General features: G+C 34.5%; 1 protein-coding gene and 1 non-coding gene across 2 annotated transcripts in view; one reads left to right on the plus strand and one right to left on the minus strand.

Moving 5' to 3' along the window:
- The window catches only part of GEN1 (GEN1 structure-specific endonuclease), a 28,322-nt gene extending 3,636 nt beyond the window's left edge, over positions 1 to 24,686 (plus strand). Inside the window, exons 2-14 of the mRNA XM_028099381.2 lie at positions 5,017 to 5,192; positions 5,842 to 6,028; positions 9,072 to 9,248; positions 10,843 to 10,953; positions 13,120 to 13,193; positions 15,542 to 15,630; positions 17,330 to 17,480; positions 17,791 to 17,827; positions 17,919 to 17,999; positions 19,046 to 19,176; positions 20,681 to 20,742; positions 22,473 to 22,613; positions 23,128 to 24,686. Of these exons, the coding sequence (XP_027955182.1) occupies positions 5,032 to 5,192; positions 5,842 to 6,028; positions 9,072 to 9,248; positions 10,843 to 10,953; positions 13,120 to 13,193; positions 15,542 to 15,630; positions 17,330 to 17,480; positions 17,791 to 17,827; positions 17,919 to 17,999; positions 19,046 to 19,176; positions 20,681 to 20,742; positions 22,473 to 22,613; positions 23,128 to 24,449 (2,724 nt within the window). The 5' untranslated portion in view covers positions 5,017 to 5,031 and the 3' untranslated portion in view covers positions 24,450 to 24,686. The remainder of the gene's footprint in view (positions 1 to 5,016; positions 5,193 to 5,841; positions 6,029 to 9,071; positions 9,249 to 10,842; positions 10,954 to 13,119; positions 13,194 to 15,541; positions 15,631 to 17,329; positions 17,481 to 17,790; positions 17,828 to 17,918; positions 18,000 to 19,045; positions 19,177 to 20,680; positions 20,743 to 22,472; positions 22,614 to 23,127) is intronic.
- Positions 4,590 to 4,780, minus strand: LOC114206053 (U2 spliceosomal RNA). The gene has a single exon (XR_003608546.1). It is a non-coding gene; the product is annotated as a U2 spliceosomal RNA (small nuclear RNA).
- Positions 24,687 to 25,003: the final 317 nt, after the last annotated feature.

Consider the following 25,003-nt stretch of genomic DNA (forward strand, 5'->3'; position numbering starts at 1 on the left):
GAAATGGGGATTTCGGATATATTTTGAAAGATTTGTTGATGGAGCAGGTGTTGGGGAGCTAAGTACAGAGAAGAATCAAGAAGGACTGCTAGGTTTTTGGCCTAAGCAACTGGAAGTAAGACAGTTTTGAGGACAGGTGGTGGAATCAAGAGTTAAATGCATATTATGCATCTACATGAAGGCAAAGTAGGCAATTCAATATTCTAGTTAACAGCCCAGGGGAGATGTCAGATGAAGTGGGATAAATAATATTAGGGAGACTGGAGAAGAGTTCATCATAGAGTCTTCAAAGGAGACTCAGCAATAATGTCCTTTCCAGTGTAGTCTGCCTCTGCCTCTAAAAATATTCTTTTATAATTCTTTCTGTTCACTTTCCAGTTCCCATGCCCACTCCCAACCCTTTTAATACATTGCTTGGCATAGTTCTAATTCGTTATTTTTTTGGTTAAAAGTAGTGAAGGCTTTATAAAACTTTGTAATTCAAGGTCTAACAGAAGTTCATTAATGTAAAGTTAGAAAAAAAAGATTCATTGGTGCATGTCATGGAAGCTAGCTCCTATTAAAATGTCCCCTTGATTCCTATCATTCAGAGAAAAAAAAAGTATATTTCACAGTAGCAGCAATTCTACCATGCTAATGAAAAAACTGAGCCAAGCATTACTATTTTATAGGTGTGTGCTTGGGGAGCACAAAGAGACACTCTTCTTTTTCAGATCCATTTCAATAGCTACACAGGGACTGTAGGGTAAGGTATCAAAGTCGGTTTGAAAAGCTTTGAGATAGATTGTAAAATATGGTGACCAAAAAGATAGGCAACGAAAGAGACAGTTTTCTGGAAAATATCACATAACTCAGGAAAAGTGGAGAAGAAAACACTTCAGCTCAGAGATAGTAACTCAAATTTTGCTTTCTGGGAACCAACAGATAGTTCTGTCATTCTTTTTCTTTTTGCCTACATCGTTCATAACAGTTTTTTTTTTTTTTAAGATTGTATTTATTTGACAGAGAAATAGAGAGCACAAGTAGGCAGAGAGGCAGGCAGAGGGAGAGGGAGAAGCAGGCTCTCTGCTAAGCAGGGAGCCCGATGCGGGGCTCGATCCCAGGACTCTGGGATCATGACCCGAGCCAAAGGCAGACACTTAACCGACTGAGCCACCCGGGCACCCCAACAGTTGTGTTTAAGTAGCTGTGATTCCAACTTTGTAGTCTTCTCTCACGTTTTAATAAAGGAATAGCCAAAATAGGTGTCCTAGGTAGACATTACTGATAACTGTTCAACTACCAGTGCTGGTGGTTCTGTAACATAACTGTGGATGCTTGTTCTTTAAACCAGGTATATTCTGACAAAAGAAAACAAAATAGCATGAAGAATTACGTTTTAAGTGTAATAATCATGTTATATTAAAAATATTATTGGGGCACCTGGGTGGCTCAGTCAGTTAAGTATCTGCCTTCTGCTCAGGTCATGATCCAGGGTCCTGGAATGGAGCCCCGCATTGGGCTCCCTGCTCAGGGGGAAGTCTGCTTCTCCCTCTGTCTCTACCCCTCCCCTGCTTGTGTTTCCTCTCCCCCCCAAGTAAATAAATAAAATCTTTAAAAAACATATCATTTATGGGTTTAGTTAAAAGCCCCCTTGATCTTGCTTAAGGGATCCAATCTGTGGAATTTTAGTGTTTTAATAGAATCAGTTCCAGGCTTATTTTTTTCCAGGCTTGGCTGCCCTAGTGAATAATATTCCATTAAAGTCTTTACAAAATGTTCCTAATGTGCTTGAAATATTTAGAGGACTGAGGTTGGAAAATCAAGAGTCTACCTCATCAACATCTCTAATTTTTTTTTCTACAACCTTCGGAAGGACTATAATACGCCTTGCAGTCCTTTACATAAATGTGTGTTTATCTGTGCCATCATAAACAACACTGCACTAGATGCAATCTTCATTCATTATTATTTACTTATGTATGTGTGGTTAACTCATGAAATGAAGCATTAGAGATAAGACCGGAAGGAAGGAACCTGTGAGCAGGAAAGGCCAGAGGAAAGAATGCGCCTTGCCTAAGTCCACATGACTAGCTCCTAGATGATCTGAAGGAAACCAGAAAATGTGAATCTCTCATCCCTAAAAAAGCCATACTCAAGTCAGATTTGATATGAGGTACTTGTAAATTTGCAGAACCTTGCTTTTTAATTTGACCCATGAACTATAGTCATATTTGATCTCTTAATATTTAGGCAAGAAGTAAACCACCTAAAGATTTCTAGTTTTATTTCCCCAACCTTTTACAGATAGGACCACATTTTTTTAACATTTTTTAATTTGAAAAATAATATATGCTTATAATTATTTAAAAAATTAACACAAAGGAGTATACTTTGAAGAGTAATTCTTCTTCCCCTTCCTAAACTACAGTCATCCCTGATATATAACCTATTTTGTACCTGTTTTCATTTTAAAACTTGGAGATTGTACATGTAGATCTATCCCATCTTTCCATGTCACCTGTTCTTTTTAACATACCATAATTTATTAAAGAAATTCCTCAATGGACATTTGGTTCTTATTGTTTTACTGTTATAAACAATGCTACAGTCAGTATCCTTTTTTTTTTAAAGATTTATTTGACAGAGACACAGCGAGAGAGGGAACACGGCGAGAGAGGGAACACAAATAAATCTTTTAAAGATTTATTTGACAGAGAAAGACAGCGAGAAAGTGGGAGAGGGAGAAGCAGGCTTCCCGCGGAGCAGGGAACCCGATGCGGGGCTTGATCCCAGGACCCTGGGATCACGACCTGAGCTGAAGGCAGATGCTTAACGACTGAGCCACCCAGGGGCCCCTACAGTCAGTATCCTTTTATATAAATCTGCTCACAGCTAAGAGCGTATCTTAAATTCCTGGGAGACCTTTTGCTAATCAGAAGATAACCTGCATTTAAAATTTTGACAGCTAGAGTCAAGGTCACATTTAAATGACATATGATCAGTTAATAATGTTCCTCCAGAGAGAGAAATTGCATAATTTCCTTCAATAGCAATCCATTCCGGTATACAATTTGAATCACAAATAAAAGGAAAGCAAAACTGTCAACAAGAATGTCCCTCTCAAACTTTCTACTTCTGAATTTTATGCGTTCTGATGTTTAAGACTGTAAAAGTCTTATTTCCTTTCATAATAATGACTTAGAAAATACATGTGTCCCCACTCTTTGTCCAGAATTAACTACAACTTTTCACATTAACAGAGATAAAACCTTATCTTCGAATCAATGCCACAATGCAACCTTCAACCAGTGGGGCTTCTTATGTGAAACAGACTACCTAATGCTTTATACTTTGCATTTAAATCTGTATATTTTTCTTTGTAAAGTGACATGTCAGCAAATATTGGTGCAGTTATTCATAAAAAAATGAATGCACAAAATAATACAGTGGCCCTGGCCACATTATAAAATTAAGAATCAGAAAAGTGCAGAGAAAACAACAGTCCAGCATTTGTTTTCTTTGCAGCCATGTACAATTTGAGAAAATTTGCTTTTGCTGTGGAATCTGTTAAAGGAACAGAAACACAGTACTTTTTATTTAGAATGGCTTTACATTGGTTTTGCATTTTGCATGGTGATAGCCTTTTGTATTTTTTTGTATCCTACCTGTGTTTCTGGAATGAATTAAGGTCATTATTCAGAGGATGCTAATCTGGATTATGTTTGTAAAGTGAGACTGAATCTTCATTGCAAATACTACATAATACTCTCATCAAATAATAACAAAATAAGAGAAAAACAGAAATAGGTGTTTAATAAGGAAAAACTATAGAAAATACCAAAGCAGGTTAGAATAGCAGAGTTTAAGTCAATTTTGTTTTTAAAATGTCTTGTACACTGAAGAGTTTATTTAACATTTGTTTTCTTTGAGTAGTGGCACTATAGGTGATTTAAATTTTTTTGTTCTTTCAAAAGATTTTTATTTTATTTTTCCACAATAAACGTGTGATTTTGCAATTTGAAAAGCCAATGCTTTTTTTAAGAAGATAATTCCGTATGCCTCCAACTCCATTTTATGCCCCCCCACCAATTTTCCCTTGACCTCTTAGTGTTTTTGCCTTAGTTTACTTGTTTGCATGCTTCTTTGCTTTTGTTTTCTTGTTTTTCCTGATTATGATAGAAAACTAGTCCTATTCTTGCTTTAGGTATGTAAATCAAGGAATGAATTCTCAAGAAGACAAGTATGATTTGCAGCATCCCTGCTACCCATCTCTGCATTTGTTATCTCTTGTTAACAGCTGGAACAAAGCCAATTACTACCATTTTTTTTCTTTTATTTTCTAAATTTCATGCAATATTAATGTCACCATGTGAGAAATATTCTTAACCACTGCTAAAGAGAACATAGACAAGAAGAGAGAATGAGGAGGGATAAGACCGTGGACAATTGGGTTCCATTAAATTTAAAAATAACATTATTTTTCAGTACTACAAAGAAACCCATATTTGGTGTGGAGTGGATTTTAAGGACAAATTTAGCATGGTACAATTTGCAAATAACTTTTATTTTTTATGTATTTATTTAAAAAATTTTTTATTTCCCCCCGAGGAGGGTGCACCATTCTTGGAAGTACTGCAATACCAGATCGATGCATGGAGTGGATGGAGCAAGCTCCTATTCCATCTCCTCATTCCAAAAATCCATTTAATATATTGTCCTCAGATAGAGGATATATCAGATATTAAACTGATAAGAACAGATACTACACTTGATCTTAGCCAAAAGGCCAAGAAGCGATTGCGAATAACTTTTAATCCCTTAGTTGCATCAGGATTTTTGTAGCTAGTAGGTCAGTTACTACCACTGTTAATGTTTCATATGTTCTTGACTCATTCCAAAAAGCTGACTAATGAAGGAAATAAGGAGAATTCTCTATTTTTGAATTATCCTAAACAAACATACTATATTGTTTGAATTCCTGTTCTGAGCTTCTGTGTCTCTTAACAATCTTATCACGTGTGTTTCAAATCACAGCAGGTAATCACCAGAATGGGCGTGTATGACTTGTGGCAAATTTTGGAGCCTGTTAAGCAGCACCTCCACTTGCATGATCTTTGTGGGAAAACCATTGCTGTTGATCTGAGTCTCTGGGTTTGTGAAGCACAGACAGTCAAAAAAATGATTGGAACAGTCATGAAGCCCCACCTCAGGTATAGTAAACATTCTTAGGATATAAATGTATGATTGCGTAAGCAGGTAGTTTTGTTTCCACTTTCTTTGTTATTGTTGCTGTACATTTTGGGATTTTAAAATATATTAACATGTCAGTGTCTGCCATCTCTAAATCGATGGCTCACACATTTGAGCTCCAGATTCACAGACCTAGCTGCCTACTTCCCATATCCACAGGATGCTTTGGTGACTAGAAGCCAGAAATTTGGGAGCCATTCTTTGACCCCTTCCTAAATCCAGTCTATCAGGAAGTCTTGCCCGTTATACTTCCAGAATATTCCTTGTGTTTAGAAACTTCTGTCAATGTCCAGAGGCAGGACCTCAGTGTGTGACACCATCATCTCTCATCTGTACTGAAATGACATCTTTTGTGAGTTTTCTTCCCTCAGCTCCTGGCCTCCTCCTTCTCTAAACCATTTTCCATGTAGCACTGAGAACCATCATAAATCTCTCCTGCTTAAAAAATTCAGTGGTTTCTCAGTTCACTTAAAATACAAATACATAAAATGTGATTGCATGTAACCTTTTTGGTATTAGTCTGATGTTCTTGCCATTATGTCATATTGCTGTGGTGACTTTTGCTATTGGTATATGATTATTAACGGATTACTGATTTTTATATTTAAGGAACTTATTTTTTCGTATCTCCTATTTAACACTAATGGATGTAAAACTGGTGTTCGTTATGGAAGGGGAGCCCCCAAAGCTGAAAGCTGATGTCATAAGCAAGAGGAATCAGATTCGGTATGGGTCTTCGGGAAAAACATGGTCTCAGAAAACAGGGAGATCACATTTTAAATCAGTTTTAAAAGAGGTGAGTGTTTAGATATGATTCAGTAATTCTGTTTGAGTTAGAGAATACATTATACTCTGATAAAGGTTGTTATATCATCATCTTTAATACTCACTAAGCTTACTGTAACTAGAAGGCCAGTGTGGTTAGATAAGAGAGTTTATATTCCATAGTAAAACTGACCCAAGTTCAAGCCTGGCTCTGGCATATAGAAATTCTGAAATGTTGAGCAAGATTTTTAAATTATATCTGCCTCACTTCCTACCCTGTGAAATGAGGATAGTAACACTTCGCAGTGATGTGGTGAAAATTTGAAAAAAAAAATCAACATATACAATATCTAAAGCAACTACTACATAGTAGGGAGTTGGTACGTGTTACCTCTTTTTTTTTTTTAAGATTTTATTTATTTATTTGACAGAGAGAGACACAGTGAGAGAAGGAACACAAGCAGGGGGAGTAGGAGAGGGGGGATCAGGCTTCCCGCCGAGCAGGGAGCCTGATGTAGGGCTCGATCTCAGGACCCTGGGATCGTGACCTGAGCTGAAGGCAGACGCTGAACCAACTGAGCCACCCAGGCACCCCCATTTTTCTTTTTAATTGTGGTTAAAATTTTCATTCCTTTTAAAACATAGTACATAAAATAATCATTTTTCTCTTGAAATTTTATTTTCTATTCGTAATATGATTTTAAAAAATAGTTTTCAATTAGTGATTTTCCACCATAATGACTGTCAGTAGTTGAAGAAAATATCTGTACTGGATTCTAATTATTTCTTACATAGTCTGTTCCTGGAAATATCTATGGTCCACATACTCAGGCCATGAAATACCTAGTATAAAGCAACAAGATGTCCATCTCTTCTTGAGAAAATTGCTCCATTTCTATTTCTTTATTGCAGTAATTGTGATGTTTCAAGCATTGTGTCAGTGTTCAGTGTTGTCTGAATGAATAAAAAATTCATTTTCATATATCTGTACCCTTAGTTACTAGGCCCTACTTCCTGCTAACTCACGGCCGTCTTTTAGGTATAAGCATGAAACACAAATTAGTTTTCCTCTAATACCACCCCATGTGACAGACTTAGGGTAGGGAAATTTATAACCAGCCTTATCACAAAATCTGTGCTGGTTTTTGAAGATTTGGAATGACAAATAATGCAGGAATCTGAAATAACTTCCACACTCTTTTTTTTATTATGAGAGGATATTTCTTTCTTTTTTTTTTTTTAAAGATTTTATTTGAGAGTGAAAAGAGAGAGCATAAACGGGGGAGGGGCAGAGGGAGAGGGAAAAGCAGATTCCGTGCTGAGCAGGGAGCTGGACATGGGGCTTGATCCCAAGAACCCCCAGATCATGGCCTGAATTGAAGGCAGACACTTAACCAACTGAGCCACCCAGGTGCCCCTGGAAGGATATTTCTTATCTAGAGGAAGGCAGAAGTAACATCTGTAACAAAACTATCACCCTAAAGTCACCCAGCCAGAGTCCTGAAAAGTACCTTTTTTTTTCCAACATAGTACTTTGTCTTTTTGAACCCTGTCCACCTTGGGCAACATCTGGCAGAGGTTTTTATTATGTAATACAGCATGCAAGCAATCAGTTAAAGCAAAAGATGATATTTATAGCATCAGTTTCTAGAAACTACAGTTAAAAAGCCTCTTTTCCTCACCATGCCCGGTATTTCTCATTGTAGAGTGCATGAGCAACAAGAAAGAATGCCCTAGGCTATAAGGCTAGACTACAAGCTGTTCATCTGGGTTCAACTCATAGCACAAAGGGAACTCACAGGGGATTATTTATAAATCAGCACATTGGCAGAAACAGCCTGCACAGACATTTGACTTCTAGGAGCAAATCAACAACCGGTCCCTATGTGGTTTCGCACAACATGAGAGTGTCATTGTACAGACATGATAGAGGAAAGAGAACTGTAAGGTCTCGAGTAAAATTTGATATTAGGATCTTCTTTGGAAGAGCTTGTATTAAGTTGAGCATCATGTGAGAAGAATTTTTGTAGTTTTGCAGATGTAAATCTTAATGTGGTTATTAATCATTTAAAGATATTTCTTTTAAATCTTGAGATAACATTGAACAAAACAGTGAAAATTGAATATTTAATGCTTTTTCTAAAAATGTAATTTTTTTAAAGATTTTATTATTAGAGAGAGAATGAGCAGGAAGGGGGGACAGAGGCAGAGGGAGAAGCAGACTCTCCACTGAGCAGGGAGCCCAACTTGGGGCTCAGTCCCAGGACCCTGCAATCATGACCTGAGCTGAGGGCAAATGCTTAACCAACTGAGCCTCCCAGGCGCCCCTAAAATATAATTTTTAAATTATTTTTTAACTGAATGTGGATTGCTTTTTATTTTTTTTTATTTATTTATTTACTTATTTATTTTTTAAAGATTATTTATTTGACACAGAGAGAGAGCACAAGTAGGCAGAGCAGCGGGCAGAGGGAGAGGGAGAAGCAGGCTCCCAAGGAGCAGGGAGCCCGATGGGGGCTCGATCCCAGGACCCTGGGACCATGACCCTAGCCGAAGGCAGATGCTTAACCGACTCAGCCACCCAGGCTCCTCTGAATTGGATTGCTTTTTAATTGACATTATTTTTTTAAGCTTTCATTATAGAAAATTTTAAGTCAATATAAAAGTAACCCATCATCAATCTTAAACAGTTATCAGCTCTTGGTCAATCTTGTTTTATCTGTCTCCACTCACTCCCTACTCCCATGTCATTCTGAAGCAAGTCCCACACATAAAATTGCCTCAGTCTCGATATTTCAATATCTTTGTCTAAAAGATAAGGACTCTTAAAAATAAATAAGAACATAACCACAATACATTTCTTATTGTCACACCTAAAGTTTAGCAGTCATTCTTTAATGCCCTAAAGTATTCATTCACTGTTCAAATTTCCAATTGTTCCTTAGATATCACAATTTGTTAAAACACCTAAATAGTTACAATTAATATTTATAATACAGATGTCAGTTAAACACTGAAAAAAATAGCAATACAGTAATGTTCTTAGATTTCTTGCACCTATGTTTTCTTTTCAGTGCCTCGATATGCTGGAATGCTTAGGCATTCCCTGGGTCCAAGCTGCTGGGGAAGCTGAAGCCATGTGTGCTTATCTTAATGCCAGTGGTTATGTAGACGGCTGTCTCACCAATGATGGGGATGTTTTTCTCTATGGCGCCCAGACTGTTTATAGGAATTTCACTATGAATACCAAGGTACTTTTCTTTCTCTTTTTTAGCATTTGTTTCACAGAGTACCTTTTTAAAAGGGATTATTAAATAATTAAATGAAACAATATGTGTAAAATACTTACCATAATGCCTGGCACATAGCAGTTGCTAAGTGAAATGAAATGTTGTTACAAATATTGACACATAGTTCATTTTCTCTGAAATGTGGATTTCCTTCTTAAGGGCTTGATTTGTTTCACATGATTTAATTCTAAATCAGTTTCAGTAATATATTATAAAAATACATATGAAATGTCTTGCTTTGACCCAGAATTTCCATTTTTAGTAATTTATCCTCAAAAACACCTCTAAATATGCAAGAGGAGATGTACGAGGATGTTAATTGCAGCATTGTTAGTAATTACAAAAATGTGACAAACAACCCGAAGAGAGAGAGCGTGCGTACAGCACGGGGAAGGGCTGAGCCAGGAGCCTGACACTGGGCTTGATCCCAGGACCCTAAGATCATGGCCTGAGCTGAAGTCAGCCAGCCACTTCACTGACTGAGCCACCCAGGTGCCCCTCAAATGCCAATTTCTAGGGAATGGTTAAACGCTGCTATGGTTCTCAGTTAGAGAGGTATTGCCAGGGGAAATTTTAGTTGTAACTATTCAAGGTTGGGCAAGGGAAATTACAGATATTTGATAGATTGGAGCCAGGAAAGCTAAACCTCTTGCCAGATGATTCTGTTACTTCTCTGAAAATGCTAATAGTGTCCCCACTGAGAAACATTGCCTCAGAGTCCATTGTATGTAATAGCAAGCGGTCATTAAAGTGATAGTACTGGGGCTCCTGGGTCCTTAAGCAGCTGACTTTTGATCCCACCTCAGTTCTTGATCTTTAAAAACATTTTAAAAACTAAAAAAATAAATAAAAAGGTATGTATTATTGATATTAAAGATGTATTAGTGAGCAAAAAATGTTACAAAATAGTACTTTTGTATAATTTATAAATATAGCTAATAATAATAAATATTTGTGTATATATGTCAGAGTAATTTTTGAAAGACTATGCATGAGAGGGAGACAAACCATAAGAGACACTGAACTCTAGGAAACAAACTGAGGGTTCCTGGAGGGGAAGTTGGGGGGAAGGGATAGTTGGGGGATGGGCATTAAGGAGGGCACTTGATGTAATGAACACTGGGTGTTATATGCAACTGAGGAATCACTAAATTCTACCTCTGCACTAATAAAAAAAAAGAATATGCACTACATTATTAATAATAGTTTAATAGTTAACTTTAGATACTGCAATTACACGGAATGTTTTACTTTTTATAATGCTTTACAGTGTCTAATTTTGTAAGGTGAAACTCTTTTGTAGCTGTCAAAAAATAATAAAGAGGAAAATTTTGACTATTATAGTTTATTTTTTTAAGCCAGTTTTTGAAACTATGACTTTATTTCCAGATATTGAAATGATAGATTCTGTGAAGATTCTGGTGATCAGGATAATTTTTTCCTATTTTAACGCTTAGGAATAATTAAGCATTTAGAGACAAATTCTTTTATGTAATGTTTAATTTATAAATGTTTACTTTTTTGAAGATTAAACTAAATCTGTACTTTCTTCTAGGATCCACATGTTGATTGTTATACAATATCATCTATCAAGAGTAAACTGGGTTTGGATAGAGATGCTCTGGTTGGACTAGCCATACTACTTGGCTGTGATTATCTTCCGAAGGTATGCTTAGATTGTTGTATTTACTTAGTAGTCATAGTGTGTCTTTTTTGATACCTTACATGCTGCATAAATATAAAAATAATATGGCTATCTGATTAAGAACCTAATTTAGAGTATAATTTTAGGCATAATAAACAATTTAGTGATGAAAGTAATCAGCATTTCAAGTGACATTAAAAAACTGGCTCATTGTGACACTGAATGTGATAAACGAGAATCGAATAATAACTAGGCCCACAGCTTGAATATCAGTAAACCATTACTCTAGACTAAGAGATTCACATTCGAGTTTTACTACCATTTAAAAAAAAATACAGGAATTACTCTTTTCTTGTGTCATGCCAGTATTAATTTCTATCACTGGTTTGTCTGTTTTTTGGTTTTCAATCTTCCTTGCAGCTTTCCAACTGTGCACATGCTCAGTAGTAATACTGTTACTAGGCAACATGATTATTGTGGTAAGCCATTCATCCTTCCTTGCCTCTTAGCATTGCACTGAGTTTTGTTCATGAAAACATTTTATTTAAGATGCACAGTACAGTACTTTGTAACAAATAGGTGTACTAATAGGTGAGTGATAAATTAAGAATTAAAGGAGAATCCCATTCTTAAATATATTTTTTTCCATTTTAAATATATTTTAAAATATGGAATGCCTTGAATTGTAGTTCTTACTATGTAGTCCCATCATTAGGTCCCTACTGATCATCTCTGTATTCTTACTAATTCTTCATTCTACTGTACACTATTCTTCCTTATACTATGTATTCTGTCCCCAAGAGAAGTCTAACAAAGGATGACATCTCTATTTTTTTTCACCAGAGCTTAGGAGAGAGGAAAAAATAGCAGAATAGTAAAATTATTAACCATCATTTCTAACTCAGGTCATCAGTGACCAGAGAGAGAAATCACTTTTTTTAGCTAGTAGGAAAAGGAAGCAGGAGTAGGAAAGTAGGAAAGTAGGAAAAGGAAACTTTTAAGTAACACAAAAGTAATTATTTTATTATAATTCTCATTCTGAAATAGAAGATTCTTATTTCCCATATGTAATTATATCATAATTAAAGTCTAGAAACAGTCGAATGTTGAACGTAAGAAAAAATTTGCAAAATTAAACTCACAGAAACCAATTTTAGCTACAGTGGTGTTACATTATGTCTTAACCTTAGCTATTTTGACATTTTCTATCCTTTGTAACAAAACTGGTATCTGTTTATTTTGTTCTACTTGAAGATTTTTACCACTTATGAACTAAGATGATTTACCTTCAAGAAACTTAACATGTAGCTAAATGCTAATATAAGAAGGGTGATATACAAAATATCTAGCAACGGGTATGCCAAAGACACAGGCTGTAGCCATGAAAACAGACTTCTGGGGACCACTGTTAGGAGAGGTGCTACCCTTTTACTAGCTGATCCTGAGTGTAAGGGGGCTGGAAAGGGGATTCAGGCTGGAGGGAGACCCCTTTGCCAGCAGATATTTAGGATGCTTGTGCAGTGACCATTTACTAATCAGTTTGGAAATATTTTAACACTGGCATGTCTATCCCAGTGCATATTGGCTAAATGGCAGTCCTGCTTATAAGGTAGATTCATAAACTTTTATAGGAACTGGAAGACTCAAACCAGAAATTGTCATGCAAATATACGTTTATTAACATTTTTTTTGTGTGTTGGCAACTTGTTTTAATTTTTCAAGAGTTAACTTGGAACTCTTCTTTGTTCTCTTTTGATTGTCTGGGTCTTTAAAGATTAAATGTTCATCTAAGTAAGTGAACATGCTTTTTCTGATTACAAATATAACCTGAAGTTAAGTCAAATTAAAAGACTATCAGAATAATTAACATAAAAATTAAAAGCCCTCTAAAGTTCTGTTCCTCCCTCCCTTAAAATAAACACTGTCAGTGGTTTAGTACATAATCTTGTGACTTTTTGGTTTGCATAGATTAACAATGTCGTAGTAATTTTAACAAATCTAGATCGCAGGGTGGGCGATTTTTATTTTTTTCTTACATGTGGCAAGGTATCTTGCACATCTTTTCCTATCATTACATAGTTACCTTATTCTGTTAGCTGCACAACCTCCCATTGAATGGACATGTCATACTTTATTTCTCCATTCCCCAGTGATTAACATTTGCTTTTCTTTTCCACTTTCTGAAAGGGAGTCCCTGGAGTTGGCAAAGAGCAAGCATTAAAACTTATACGGACTTTGAAAGGGCAAAGTTTACTTCAAAGGTAACTAAAAATTACTCTTTTCTTGTGACATTAGACATTTATTCTTGTTGAATTGAATAGCAACTATTACAAAAAGTATTATATTATGCTTTCCAAAAAAGGATTTTGTATTTTTATTTTTATTTTTATTTTTTTAGAGGTGGGGAGAGGGAGAGAATCTCAAGCAGACTCCCCACTGAGTGCAGAGCTGAACCTGGGGTTCGGTCTCACAACCCTGAGATCGTGACCTGAGCCAAAATCAAGAGTCAGAGATTTCAACCAACTAAGCCACCCAGGAACCCCCAAAACTAAAATCTTTAAAATAAAATAAAATGATAACTGATTTTTGTTTACTCTGAGACTTTCCAAAGAAAAGATAAGAATATACGTCCTAAGCCATACTATATTTTTTTCATTATTAGGTCACTACAAACAGAAGTAGTACAATGGAAATGTGTTTATTTATAACCGTGTACTTTTACCAGAGGCTATTTTAGACTGTTTTACCACTAAGTAAAGAGAAACATAGCCATAAAATAATTTTATATTTAAAATTATTTTTGATATAAAATATTTTGATACCATATTTATTCTCTATAAGTGAAATGCCTGATATATTGCAAATATTTAATAACATGTAACACTTGATCACAATTTTTACTTGAGTGCCTTTTGTTTTATAGCCACATATTTAGTAATATATTAATTCTAATTAATTTAGACTGTACAATTTAAGGATTCAAAATAGTTAAGGTACAGAATATCTGGAAGTTTACCAACTGTGCTATTTAGTTCTGTGAGCATGTGAAGTATATTTACTTAATGAAAGCAGTGGTTTATGTTAATGTTAATTAGGAATTAATATTAATGATGATAAAGTATGGAGTGAATAAGAAGAAGCTCCTTCAGCTATAAAGCTACTGATAGATCTAAGACTTCAGTGAATTAGGTAGGGCACATGCTGTGATGAGCACTGGGTGTTATACGCAACTAATGAATCATTGAACACTACATCAGAAACTATTGATGTACTATACAGTGGCTACTGAACATTAAAAAAAAAAAGCAACAAAAAATAAGACTTCAGTGAATCTGGTTTCAGTGAGTGCTGTGCCAAAAGCAGGAAAAAAAGGTACACATTGGCGTGGAATCATTTGGGAATTGTGAAGAATAAGATAAAGAATGATATAAAGAATAAAAAGAAGGTATGGCACTAACTACAAATCATCCTTATTGTCACAGCAAATATGTGCTTTTGGCAGCATTTTATGAAATGTTTGTCTGAACATTTGAAAGGAATAAAATTACCTTTCTTCTTATTATTATGTATCATTCTAATTTTAATTTAGACTGACTCTCCCCCCTCTTTTTCTTCCCCACAATTAAAGTTCTATTTATTTATCCAGCATCTATTAATGCTATTTTTAGCAAGCTCATACTTGGTCTTTATAGTAAATGAATCAGAAATTCCAAAAGCCAAATAATATCTCTTAGTACCAGACACTGCACAATGAACTGAAGAGATAATTTAGTTTTTTATTAGAACTTTAATTTCTGTAAGTAGAGGAACATAATTCAGAGCGCTTGTGTTTTATGAGGAATACTTAACTATCCCCTTGGTCGCTTTATGTTGCCTAGAAGTTTAGCCAAAAATAAAATTAACTTTTATTTAGTAGAAATCTTAGCAGATACACATTTTCCTTAAAATCAGTCATTAAACAGGCAGTGTTTTGCAGTTTATGTAAGAGATTAAGAAAATGATAATTTCAGATGATCTAGATTTTTTAAACAGTTTTTACTCAGAAACTTGATGCTCTATTTAGTTTTATACTTTACCCTTCACCCCTATTCCTGACACAGGAAAATGTTCATGTACGTGATTCGATTTGTTTTATACTTACACATAGAGAAGAGATCAAAAAGATATATACAAGTCATTCTCCCTGCATATTGCTGCCTAAATTAAGATTCTCTAAAAAAATACCCTAAACTGAATGAATATATGAATATATACAAATGAGTACACGAGTAAATGAGTACATATTCTTTGTCTCTTCTCCTCTCCCTCCTTTCTGCTGCCTCCTCCCTTCTCTTCCATTACTCTATCTTCCTTCTTTTTTCGCTGTGACTGTCTGATTCTCTCTTCCCCCTGTTGCAATTCTGTTGTCCTTGGGGCCACGTCTTTAAATTGGCGTACATAGATTGAGGGTTTTCCCAGCTGGGCCAGTGACTTTATCTACCATCAAAGAGAAAACAAGTGGGCAGGTAAGGAAGGAAACAGAATAGCCTGACATTTGAGAGCATGGCATTTTGGTGACCTGTTTTTGTTTTGTGTTGTTTTCCTTTTAACATCATTTTTTTTTTTACAGGTTTACTCAGTGGAATGAAGAATCACGCTCTGATCCACAACCACTAGCTATTAAAAAACTGGCCCATTGTTCTGTGTGTTCCCATCCAGGTAAGCTGACATAGGGAATGATATCTCTAGAACATTAGTGTCTGATACCCACATTGTCATCCTTTTCTTACAATACGTGTTACATCCCTATCTTCCTCAGTAGATTGAAAATCCTCAGTGTCAGGAGTTGTGTCCATATACATAGTAGGCACTCAATGATTGTTAATTGAATGAAATAATGTGATGTAAATGATAAATATAGGGTAAGTGCAGTTTCAAACTATGATACCAAATTACATAGATGTTAAAATTATGTTTTCAATATAGAAATCCATTTAAACAAAAAAATATACTGCTAAGTCTTAGGGGGAAATCGGACTAAAACCATTTGTTTTTATTTGCACAAAGATAGTGACTTAAAACTAATTCCTAATACATGTTCATTATTATTGAAAATAACTTGGTTCCTCTTCATTAATCTTGGTAAAAAAAAAAAAGATGCCATTAGTGTGTACTGGATCAAAAACACCTTTCACTCCCAAGAGAGAGTAGGAGATCTTATTAGCTCATCTTTTAAAAGAAATTCTTGGGGCTGTTGGGTGGCTTAGATGGTTAAGCATCTGCCTTTGGCTCAGGTCATGATCTCAGGGTCCTGGGGTTGAGCCCTGCGTCAGGCTCCCCGCCCAGGGGAAGTCTGCTTCTCTCTCTCCCTCACCCTTCCCTCCCCCCAGCTCATGCTCTCTCTCTCTCTCTCTCTCTCTCCCCCTCTCTCTCTCTCTCACAAATAAATAAGAACTTTAAATAATAATAATAAATAAAAGAAATTATTTGTCTCAATATGTGTTCATAAGCATTGTCAAATTATGGATGAAATAAATGTTTTTATAGGATACTTTATAAATTCAATTCTGTAGTTTTTTGATACTTTATAAATGACAGTTTTAGTTCCTATCAATTATATGTGCTCTTCTGTATTCCCAAAACAATGTTAAAAGTGGTCTTGCTTTTCTTCAAAAGGGAACTAGGGCCCCACACCTGTGCCGTAGTCATAATTCGTTCATTTTCCAAGCACAGTTTAAAAATAGCTGTTCAGGTTACTGAGGGCTAGACACTAGCAGAGGTAATTAACTGTTATATTCTTTTAATAGTCTCATTAAAGAAAGCCTTTCATGAATTATTCTGTTAAATCTTTTTTTTTTAAGATTTTATTTATTTATTTGAGAGAGGCAGGGAATAGCACAGAAGGAGAGTGAGAGGGAGAATCAGACTCCCTGCTGAGCAGAAAACCCAATGTGGGGTTCCATCCCAGGACCCTGGGATCATGACCTGAGCCAAAGGCAGACGCTTAACGACTGAGCCACCCAGGCGCCCCATAAATAATCTTTTTTAAAGCTAGTAATTATATCCTACTTCTCTTGCATGTAGCTACCAAGTAAACCACAAAGTTTTCTATTGTTGATTATTGTAAAATTATAATTTCTAGTTACAAATTCATAGTTTCAGATAGAAGAACAATTTATAGAAACAACAAAAAAATAGTGTCACAGAAGAGTAATAGCTCAGGATCTACTTTGTCTTAAAAATTATTACAATATGCATCATTCTGTTCAATCTAAATGTATTGGAACCTTTCTGTATGCTAAGGACTTTGCTAGGCAGTATTCATTTTTAAAAATTTGGAAAAGGGCAAAAAAAATAAAGATGTAGAAGGTAAATCTAAAAAGCGGTGAAAATCATACTTCTTTGTGTTTCCATAAAGGTTCACCTAAGGAGCATGTACGTAATGGATGCAAACTCTGTAAAACTAATCAATATTGTGAACCACATGATTATGAATACTGTTGTCCTTGTGAGTGGCACCATACGGAGCATGATAGACAACTGAGTGCAGTAGAGAACAGCATCAAAAAGTAAGTTCTTTTTTTTAACTCCTTTTTTTCTGTCCTGACCTATTTATATACCTCTACTTGAATTATTTTCACATAACCTTCCCCCATGTCTAGACTAGTAATATTTCACAAAATCTGTTTTTTTGATTTTTGTTCAAATATTAGGCTATATCAGAAGACAGTGATTTAATAGTTATTCAAAGAGAAGCTTGATGACTGGGATATTATCCAATGGCATTTTTCATTAAATGAGCAGAGATTAGGTGAAATGAATTGGGTATGTCTAAAACTGCCTGATTATATTAACAACATGTATATAATTTATTTTCAGAAAAGCTTGCAGTTGTGAGGGATTCCCATTCCATAAGGTAATAACTAATAATTCAAACGTATGCCTTATTTCAGAAGTTCTTTTAAAAAGTCTGAAGTCTGAATTTCTATTTTATTTTCTCTTGCTAGGTTATTCAAGAATTCCTTTTGAACAAGGATAAATTGGTGAAGGTAATCAGGTACCAAAGACCTGATTTATTATTGTTTCAGGTATCGGAAAATAAATACTTACTTTATGCGATGTAGTTGGGTACTAGGAAGATAAGAAGGGATAATGACTTTGTTTTGAGAGGAGATTTAAAACAGCTTTGATTGCACATATATTTTTCAGCATTTTTTTCTAATCTTCATTTCTTTGCCACATAGGAACCATACTTTGCAGACCACAAGACAAACAATAATTATGCTCTTCTTTAGAAGATTCCTTACATACCATGTACAGATTCACTGTATTCAGGAAGATATTGGGGGTGGGGCATAATACCCAAAGAATGTGAGGATCAAGTATGTTGTTATAAAAGACAGTGTAGTTTACAAGGGCAATGGAATTTTTTTTTTTTTTTTTTAGTATATTTGACACATGAGGTTACATTAGTCTCAGGTGTAAAACTTAGTGATTTGACAAGTTTATACATTATGCTATGTTCACCAAAGGGCATTGGAATTTTTAATCAGTGACCTAACTTTAAATTTGGACAGTCTGTCACTTACTATGTGATCTTGTATATGTGTTATCCTCAAAATAGAAATAATATTACTTATTTCATGAGGTCACTATGAAGATTAAATGAGATTATTTATAATAACCCCTAACATAGTGGCTAGGGAAACAGAGTAGTTCAATAAATTGTAAGTACTTGTTGCTTATCCCTACCAACAACAGTAATACTAATGCAGCCAACATTAATTGAAAATTAAAATTTGCTATCATATTAACACATTACATGTAACCTCACTTAATCTTTATAATCTCTCAGTTGGGTTATATTTTGTGATGGAAACCCTAAGGCTAAAAGAGATTAAGTAATTTACCTAACATCTTGGAAATACCATACTGGGGTTCAAACTGACAACCCTCACAGTTAATCCTTATGCAACATTGCCTCCTTAGGAGGCGCATTGTTCTTTCTGGGAATATTCTTACTGATACTACTTTAACTAATGTTAATTCTGAAAGAAAAAAATGATATTATCCGAGAGTGCTGTTTGTCTCCAAGAGATAACAAAATCTTGTTTTATTTGTTTTATATTTACAGAGATTTACTCTTGAAAAAATGGAATGGCCCAATCACTATGCATGTGAGAAATTGCTAGTGCTTTTAACCCACTATGACATGATAGAAAGAAAGCTTGGTAGAAGGAATTCTAATCAACTACAGCCAATTCGGTAATATGAAGAATTGTACAAAGAAGTCTCTGTGTTTCCATTTGAGTATCTTATGATCTATGTAATAATCTTATTAATACCTTTAATAATCTTAATACCTTTAGTAGAGGGATATATAGTTCTTTGTTATATAAAAATGGAGTAAAGGTCTAGTATGAAATATTAAAAGTTTATTCAGAGTTTTCAGTCAAGATAACAATAAGTTCGTGCCTTCGCACACTTTTCTGCTTCAAACAAGTCGTAATAACAGATTATTAAAAGAAATAAATATAAAATGATATAGCCAAGCTTAACTATAGAACTATTTCAATGAACCAGAAAGGGAACAAAAATGTAAAGTGAATGGAAGGACAGAAACTGAGAATTGGTAAAACTCAGCAAAGGGAATATGAGTATTCATTGTGCTATTCTTGCAACTTTTCTAAAGGTTTAAAAATTTTCAAACTAAAAGTTTGGGAGGAAATATCAAAGAAAAATGATAAACTACAAAGGAATGACAGTCTGATAGCATACATCTTTCATGACAGTAATGCTGGAGTAACATTTCAAAGCTTTGAGTAAAAATAATTGGCAACCTACACGTCATTAAAGCCTTATTTACTGGTTGGCGAATAAATCACAGATTCTCATTAAAAGCACTGTTAAAGGAGATACCAAAGCAAGAAGAAAACATGAACCCAGAGGGATGATGTGGATAACAAAAAACAGTGGTCAATCAGTAAAGAGAAATCAACAAAATATATTTAGCTAATTTAAAAAACTGGAAAAATATGTATATAAATAGCTGCATAATGCTTGATTAATATACAATGATGATAATAAATTAAAACTTCCAGCATATGCATGTAAACCATTAAGGGTAACCACTAAAACACCAGAAATGCAATCTCTGTCTTTGAAGCCAATACATAAAATAGGAAAGTAAGACTGTCAAACTAGAAGAATACAGGGGAAGTAGCAAAGAAAAAGTTGGGTAACAGAAAACACAAAATAAATTGTATAAATGAGTCCAGCAAGATCAGTGATCACAATAAATGTAAGCGGATTAAACTCATCAATTAAAAGGCATTATATTGGATGAATAAACAAAATTCAGCAATACTCTGCTATTTATAGGGCACGTGCAGAATAAAACTACACAAAATTTGAAAATAAAGAGATTTAACAGATTACCATGTAAATATTTACCAAAGTGATGTAGCAAAATTAACAGAAACAAAATAGACTTTAGAAGAAAAATCATTATTATGGAAGAAAGGAATGCTGAATAATAATGAAATCTACTGATAGGATATTACAATCATCAACTCTATGCACCTAACAATAAAATTATCTTTTGAATAAACTAGTCAAAGGAATAATTATGCCATAATTCTTTATAGTATTTTTAGAATATTATAAGAATAAAACAGAAGCCAATGGAAATTGAATAATTCAATCTACAAATTGAAAATTTCAAAATAACTCCTGCAGTTAGACCTCATTAGAAGAATTTGTTTTTCAGAATCATTAAAACCCGGATCAGAAATGGAATTCATTGCTTTGAAATAGAATGGGAAAAGCCCGGTATGTATTCACTCTAAGCAAAATTTGTAACATTTAACCATATGTGTTTAGCAAATATGGTGTGTATATATCTATATATAAAACATGTATATACATATATATAAAACATATATATATATAAAATAAAGAAGAGACATATTACATGCACTGAGGATTGATTTCATAGTTTACCTGTGCTATTTTGACTAATAGTTTTGACTAATAGTAAATATTAAAAACTTTAAGTAATTTTATCTTAATATCATAAGTTCGTATTTCTATTGTAATTAATATTTAAGAATATAATACAGAAGTAGTTTTGATCTGTATTTCTGAAGAAAATGCTGCTGCAAACAGTCTTGTCATTGGATTTCACTGTGTAGTTGGGTCTAAAGAAATCAGGTTGCTGCATAGCACCTGAGGTACTCTTCCTCTCTTTTCTTTCCTCTGTTTAGTTTTCATGAGAATTTATAGTTGTCAAATTACTCTTGTTTTGCTATAGACAAAAATGCAGTGAACTCTGAATTAGCTCCCAAACTGAAGGCAAGGAAAGCACAGATCATTTAAAATGGAAAGTAATACCAAATTCATATCTATCTGGCTTTGAAATTAGATTGTGTGATTATATGTGAATGAGTGAGGCAGTTGATTTGTCAAAGAAAGTTTAAGTTGTAGGTAATTTTGAAGAATGAAATTATAAGGAATTAGATAAACCATGCTAAGCAATACTAGGAAAAGAGAAAGCTGAAGAATTTTGAGGACTGTTTAGCAACAGTTCCACGAACTGTAGTATATTTTCAGGAAAGAAAATCACATTAACCCAGTTTGGCAGCACATCTCTGTTCAGTGTTGTCAGAGGCACCTGGGTGGCTCAGTCCATTAAGCGTCTGCCTTCGGCTCAGGTCATGATCCCAGGGGTCCTGGGATCGAGCCCCATGTTGGCCTCCCTGCTCAGCAGGGAGTCTGCTTCTCTCGCTCCCTCTGCTGCTACATCCGTTTGTGTTTTCTCTCTCTCTCTGTCAAATAAATAAATAAAATCTTAAAAAAACAAAAAACTGAGCATTGTCCTTTGTGGGTGCTGTTTTTTAAGGGAGAAAATGTACTCCTAGCCAGTTTAAGAAACACTGTAAGTTCATCTGTTTCCACTGTTTGTACTTTAAACTCATCAACTAATATTTTCATTATAGTGTAGCTTCTCATGTGATTTTTACCCCTCATATAGGATAAACATAAGGATCTAGTCTATTTATGTATTATATTGTAAATTTACATGCAAGCATTCTCATTTTCATTCAGTAGCTGCTTGTGAGTCCAGTGAGCCTGGGTGTACCCTCAATTCTGTTCTTTTCAGGAGCCATCACTAAAGAAAGTTAATGTTGGGAGTTTTAGGAAACTGCCTATTCCCATTCTTTATCTGGAATTTTAACACTTATAGTAAATTAAAAGCAACCAACCTTATCTAAGCAATGTTTTCTATCCTGTAGGTACCATCTTTAGAGCAAGAGAATTTAAATTTTTCATTTTGAAAGGAATCTTTTTCCACGTCTTGCCAGGCAGAAGAAAATCATTTCTGTACTAGTATCAACAGATAGTAAAACAGAGATGTTGTAAAGCAAGAATTGTGATGAATTATCAATTTGCACATGATTTCGTTTACCTGGTAAACTTACCAGGTATGTTTCTTACCTGGGAAAATTGAAATTTACAAATATGCAACTAAGGCTGTGTCTACTGTATTTTTAATCTTTTAGAACATTATGCTCTGGAAGATAAACATGGAGAATTGGTTCTACAAACAATAGAAGAAGAATCATTGTTTGAAGCGGCTTATCCTGAGATTGTTGCTGTTTATCAAAAGCAAAACTTAGAACTGAAAGGGAAGAAACAAAAAAGTAAGTATCACATTTGATAGCTATTTATGCCACACACAAATGTTATAGAAGTTACCTATTCTATTTGAATCTATCTTGTCTAAATTTTGCTGAAAGTTCTGTAAAATCAAGAGTTAGGATTTTACTCTTGCTTCTTTGTCTTGATACACTTCTTTTTTAAAGCCACGAGTAAACCATTCTGCTCTGTGTGTGCTAACTTAACCAAGTGTTAATAGTAATCGTACTATTACTTGTTGAGCAACTAGTATGCATAACATGTTTTGGATTATAAACACATTTTCTTTATTTCCTAGAACTTGATGAGGAAAACAAATTCAATTATAACATTGTTTCCAAGAGAAAATATTTTATAATGTTATGATTATTTATAACACAGTTTCTAGGAATGCACTGAGACAAAAAAGACAAAAATAATAATTACTCATGCAGAAGATTTCTGGTCTGAACTCTTAATTTACTTACTCAAGGAAAATAAGATAGATTTTAAGAGTATTGTATTTTTTTTTCTTTTTAGGCATGAAAATTAAGTCTAAAGAAAGCAATTGGCCAGAATCAGATGATATGATGAGTTTCCAGTCACAGATGACTTTAAACCCCACATATGAAGTCTTTTCTAAGCAGAATTCCAAGTTACATTTGGAAATTACCCCTGATTGTGCATTACCCCAGAAATCTATTTCTGCATCATTGAATAGCTTAATTTTACCTGAAGATACTCTCTGTTTGAATACACAAGAGCACTTGGTGTCTTCTCCAAGACCTTTGGCTATGCAGCAAGTTACAGCTGTCAGTAAGTCTCTAATTCCAGAATCTAGTCAACCTAGTACCTCATCCCATAACGTATCAGCGATTGCTGATCTACAATTAAGCACCATTGACTGGGAAGGTACTTCTTTTAGTAATTCTCCAGCTATTCCAAGGAACACTTCCTCTCATGGTTTAAAATCAGAACTTGAAACAGCCATCCCTGAAAATTTTAAACATTTCCCAGAAGAATTATCATGTGAATCAGAATGGTGCACCACAAACATTAATAAAGTGTTGGATCGGGATCTTCAAAAGACTAATCCTGAAGAGAATCTACTTTTTGGTATTACTCATTTACATCTTCAGGATTTGCCTTTAAAGGAACGAATACGTATAAAATCATCATATCCTCAGGATAATGCACGGCCAAATGTTGACCTGAAAACTTTGTCCCTACTTACCATAAAAGAATCTTGTATTACTAACAGTGGTTCTGATTGTCCATCACATCTCTCAAATGATCTTCTAGGTATTCATTTGCAAAATGAATCTAGAAAATCTAAAGTTCTAAAAGGAGACCAGCTATTTCGAGAAAACTATAAAATGAATACTTCTAAATCTTATTCTGTCAACAATCCAATAGTAAAGACCTTCAGTGTTAGAGCTGGACCACCAAATACTGCTTTAGATCATAGTAGAAAAGTTGATGTGCAAACCACTCAGAAAAGTGTAACGAAGAAGAGCGTTTGCCTTGACAGACATTCCTCTGATGAAGAAGGTGTCCCAGTGTTTGAGAAAGCTAAAAACACAACTCAGAAAATGAAGCATAGTTCTCAGAAGCGTAACCCAGCCCAATTCAAGAAAGATAATGCCAACAAGTTGAATAACCCTAAAATATATATGAAAGAAACTGAACAGTGTGTCCAGGCTTATAAAACAGGTGGAAATGAAGAATACTGTTTCCCAGATGCAGCTAAAGGTTCTCTGAGTTTTCTACAGTGTCATAAAGACAAAGGTGACTCTGGTACTTCTTTGGATAGTCCTCTTCCTTTATGTCAAAGATTAAAACTAAGGTTCCAAAACTCTTGAAATGGAATTAAAAATATTTAAGTATAACTTAGATTTTAGTACCATCAGCACTAGCAGAGGCAGAAACTCTACATTTGGCATAAAAATGTAATGTGGTTCTGTGTATCATGAGACATTTTCCATTTTAATTAAAATTGTAATAAAAAATGTCTAAAACTTTGGTTTTAAAAGATGATCCTTGTGGTGAAAACTTAAAGTATATTTTAAAAACATACTTTTAACATTGTTCATGTCTTTATTGAATTTAAAGTTTTAAAATATTAGTACAGTACTAGAGTAAATGCTTCATCCATTTGCTCACTTTTGTCCATTTCTTCCACAAACCTCTGAAGTTTTCATTTATATTTCAGTTTGTTCCCATGAAGATAACTCTTTGTAATTACCTACACTCCCTCGGTGTCTTCTGTTTTGCCTTTCCTGAGAATTTTATTTTCTCTCAATATGAAGATACATTTGGTGTGCTCTTCCAGTGTTGGTAACCTTATTCTCTTTGTGAGGGGCAAAAATGAAAAGGAGGAAGATGCTCAGTATAATTAGTAAAAATTATGGTTGTA

Source organism: Eumetopias jubatus, unplaced genomic scaffold (assembly GCF_037043125.1).
Source record: "Eumetopias jubatus isolate StellerSeaLion01/CBP00866 unplaced genomic scaffold, mEumJub1_p1.0 scaffold_9, whole genome shotgun sequence".
Lineage (NCBI taxonomy): Eukaryota > Metazoa > Chordata > Mammalia > Carnivora > Otariidae > Eumetopias > Eumetopias jubatus.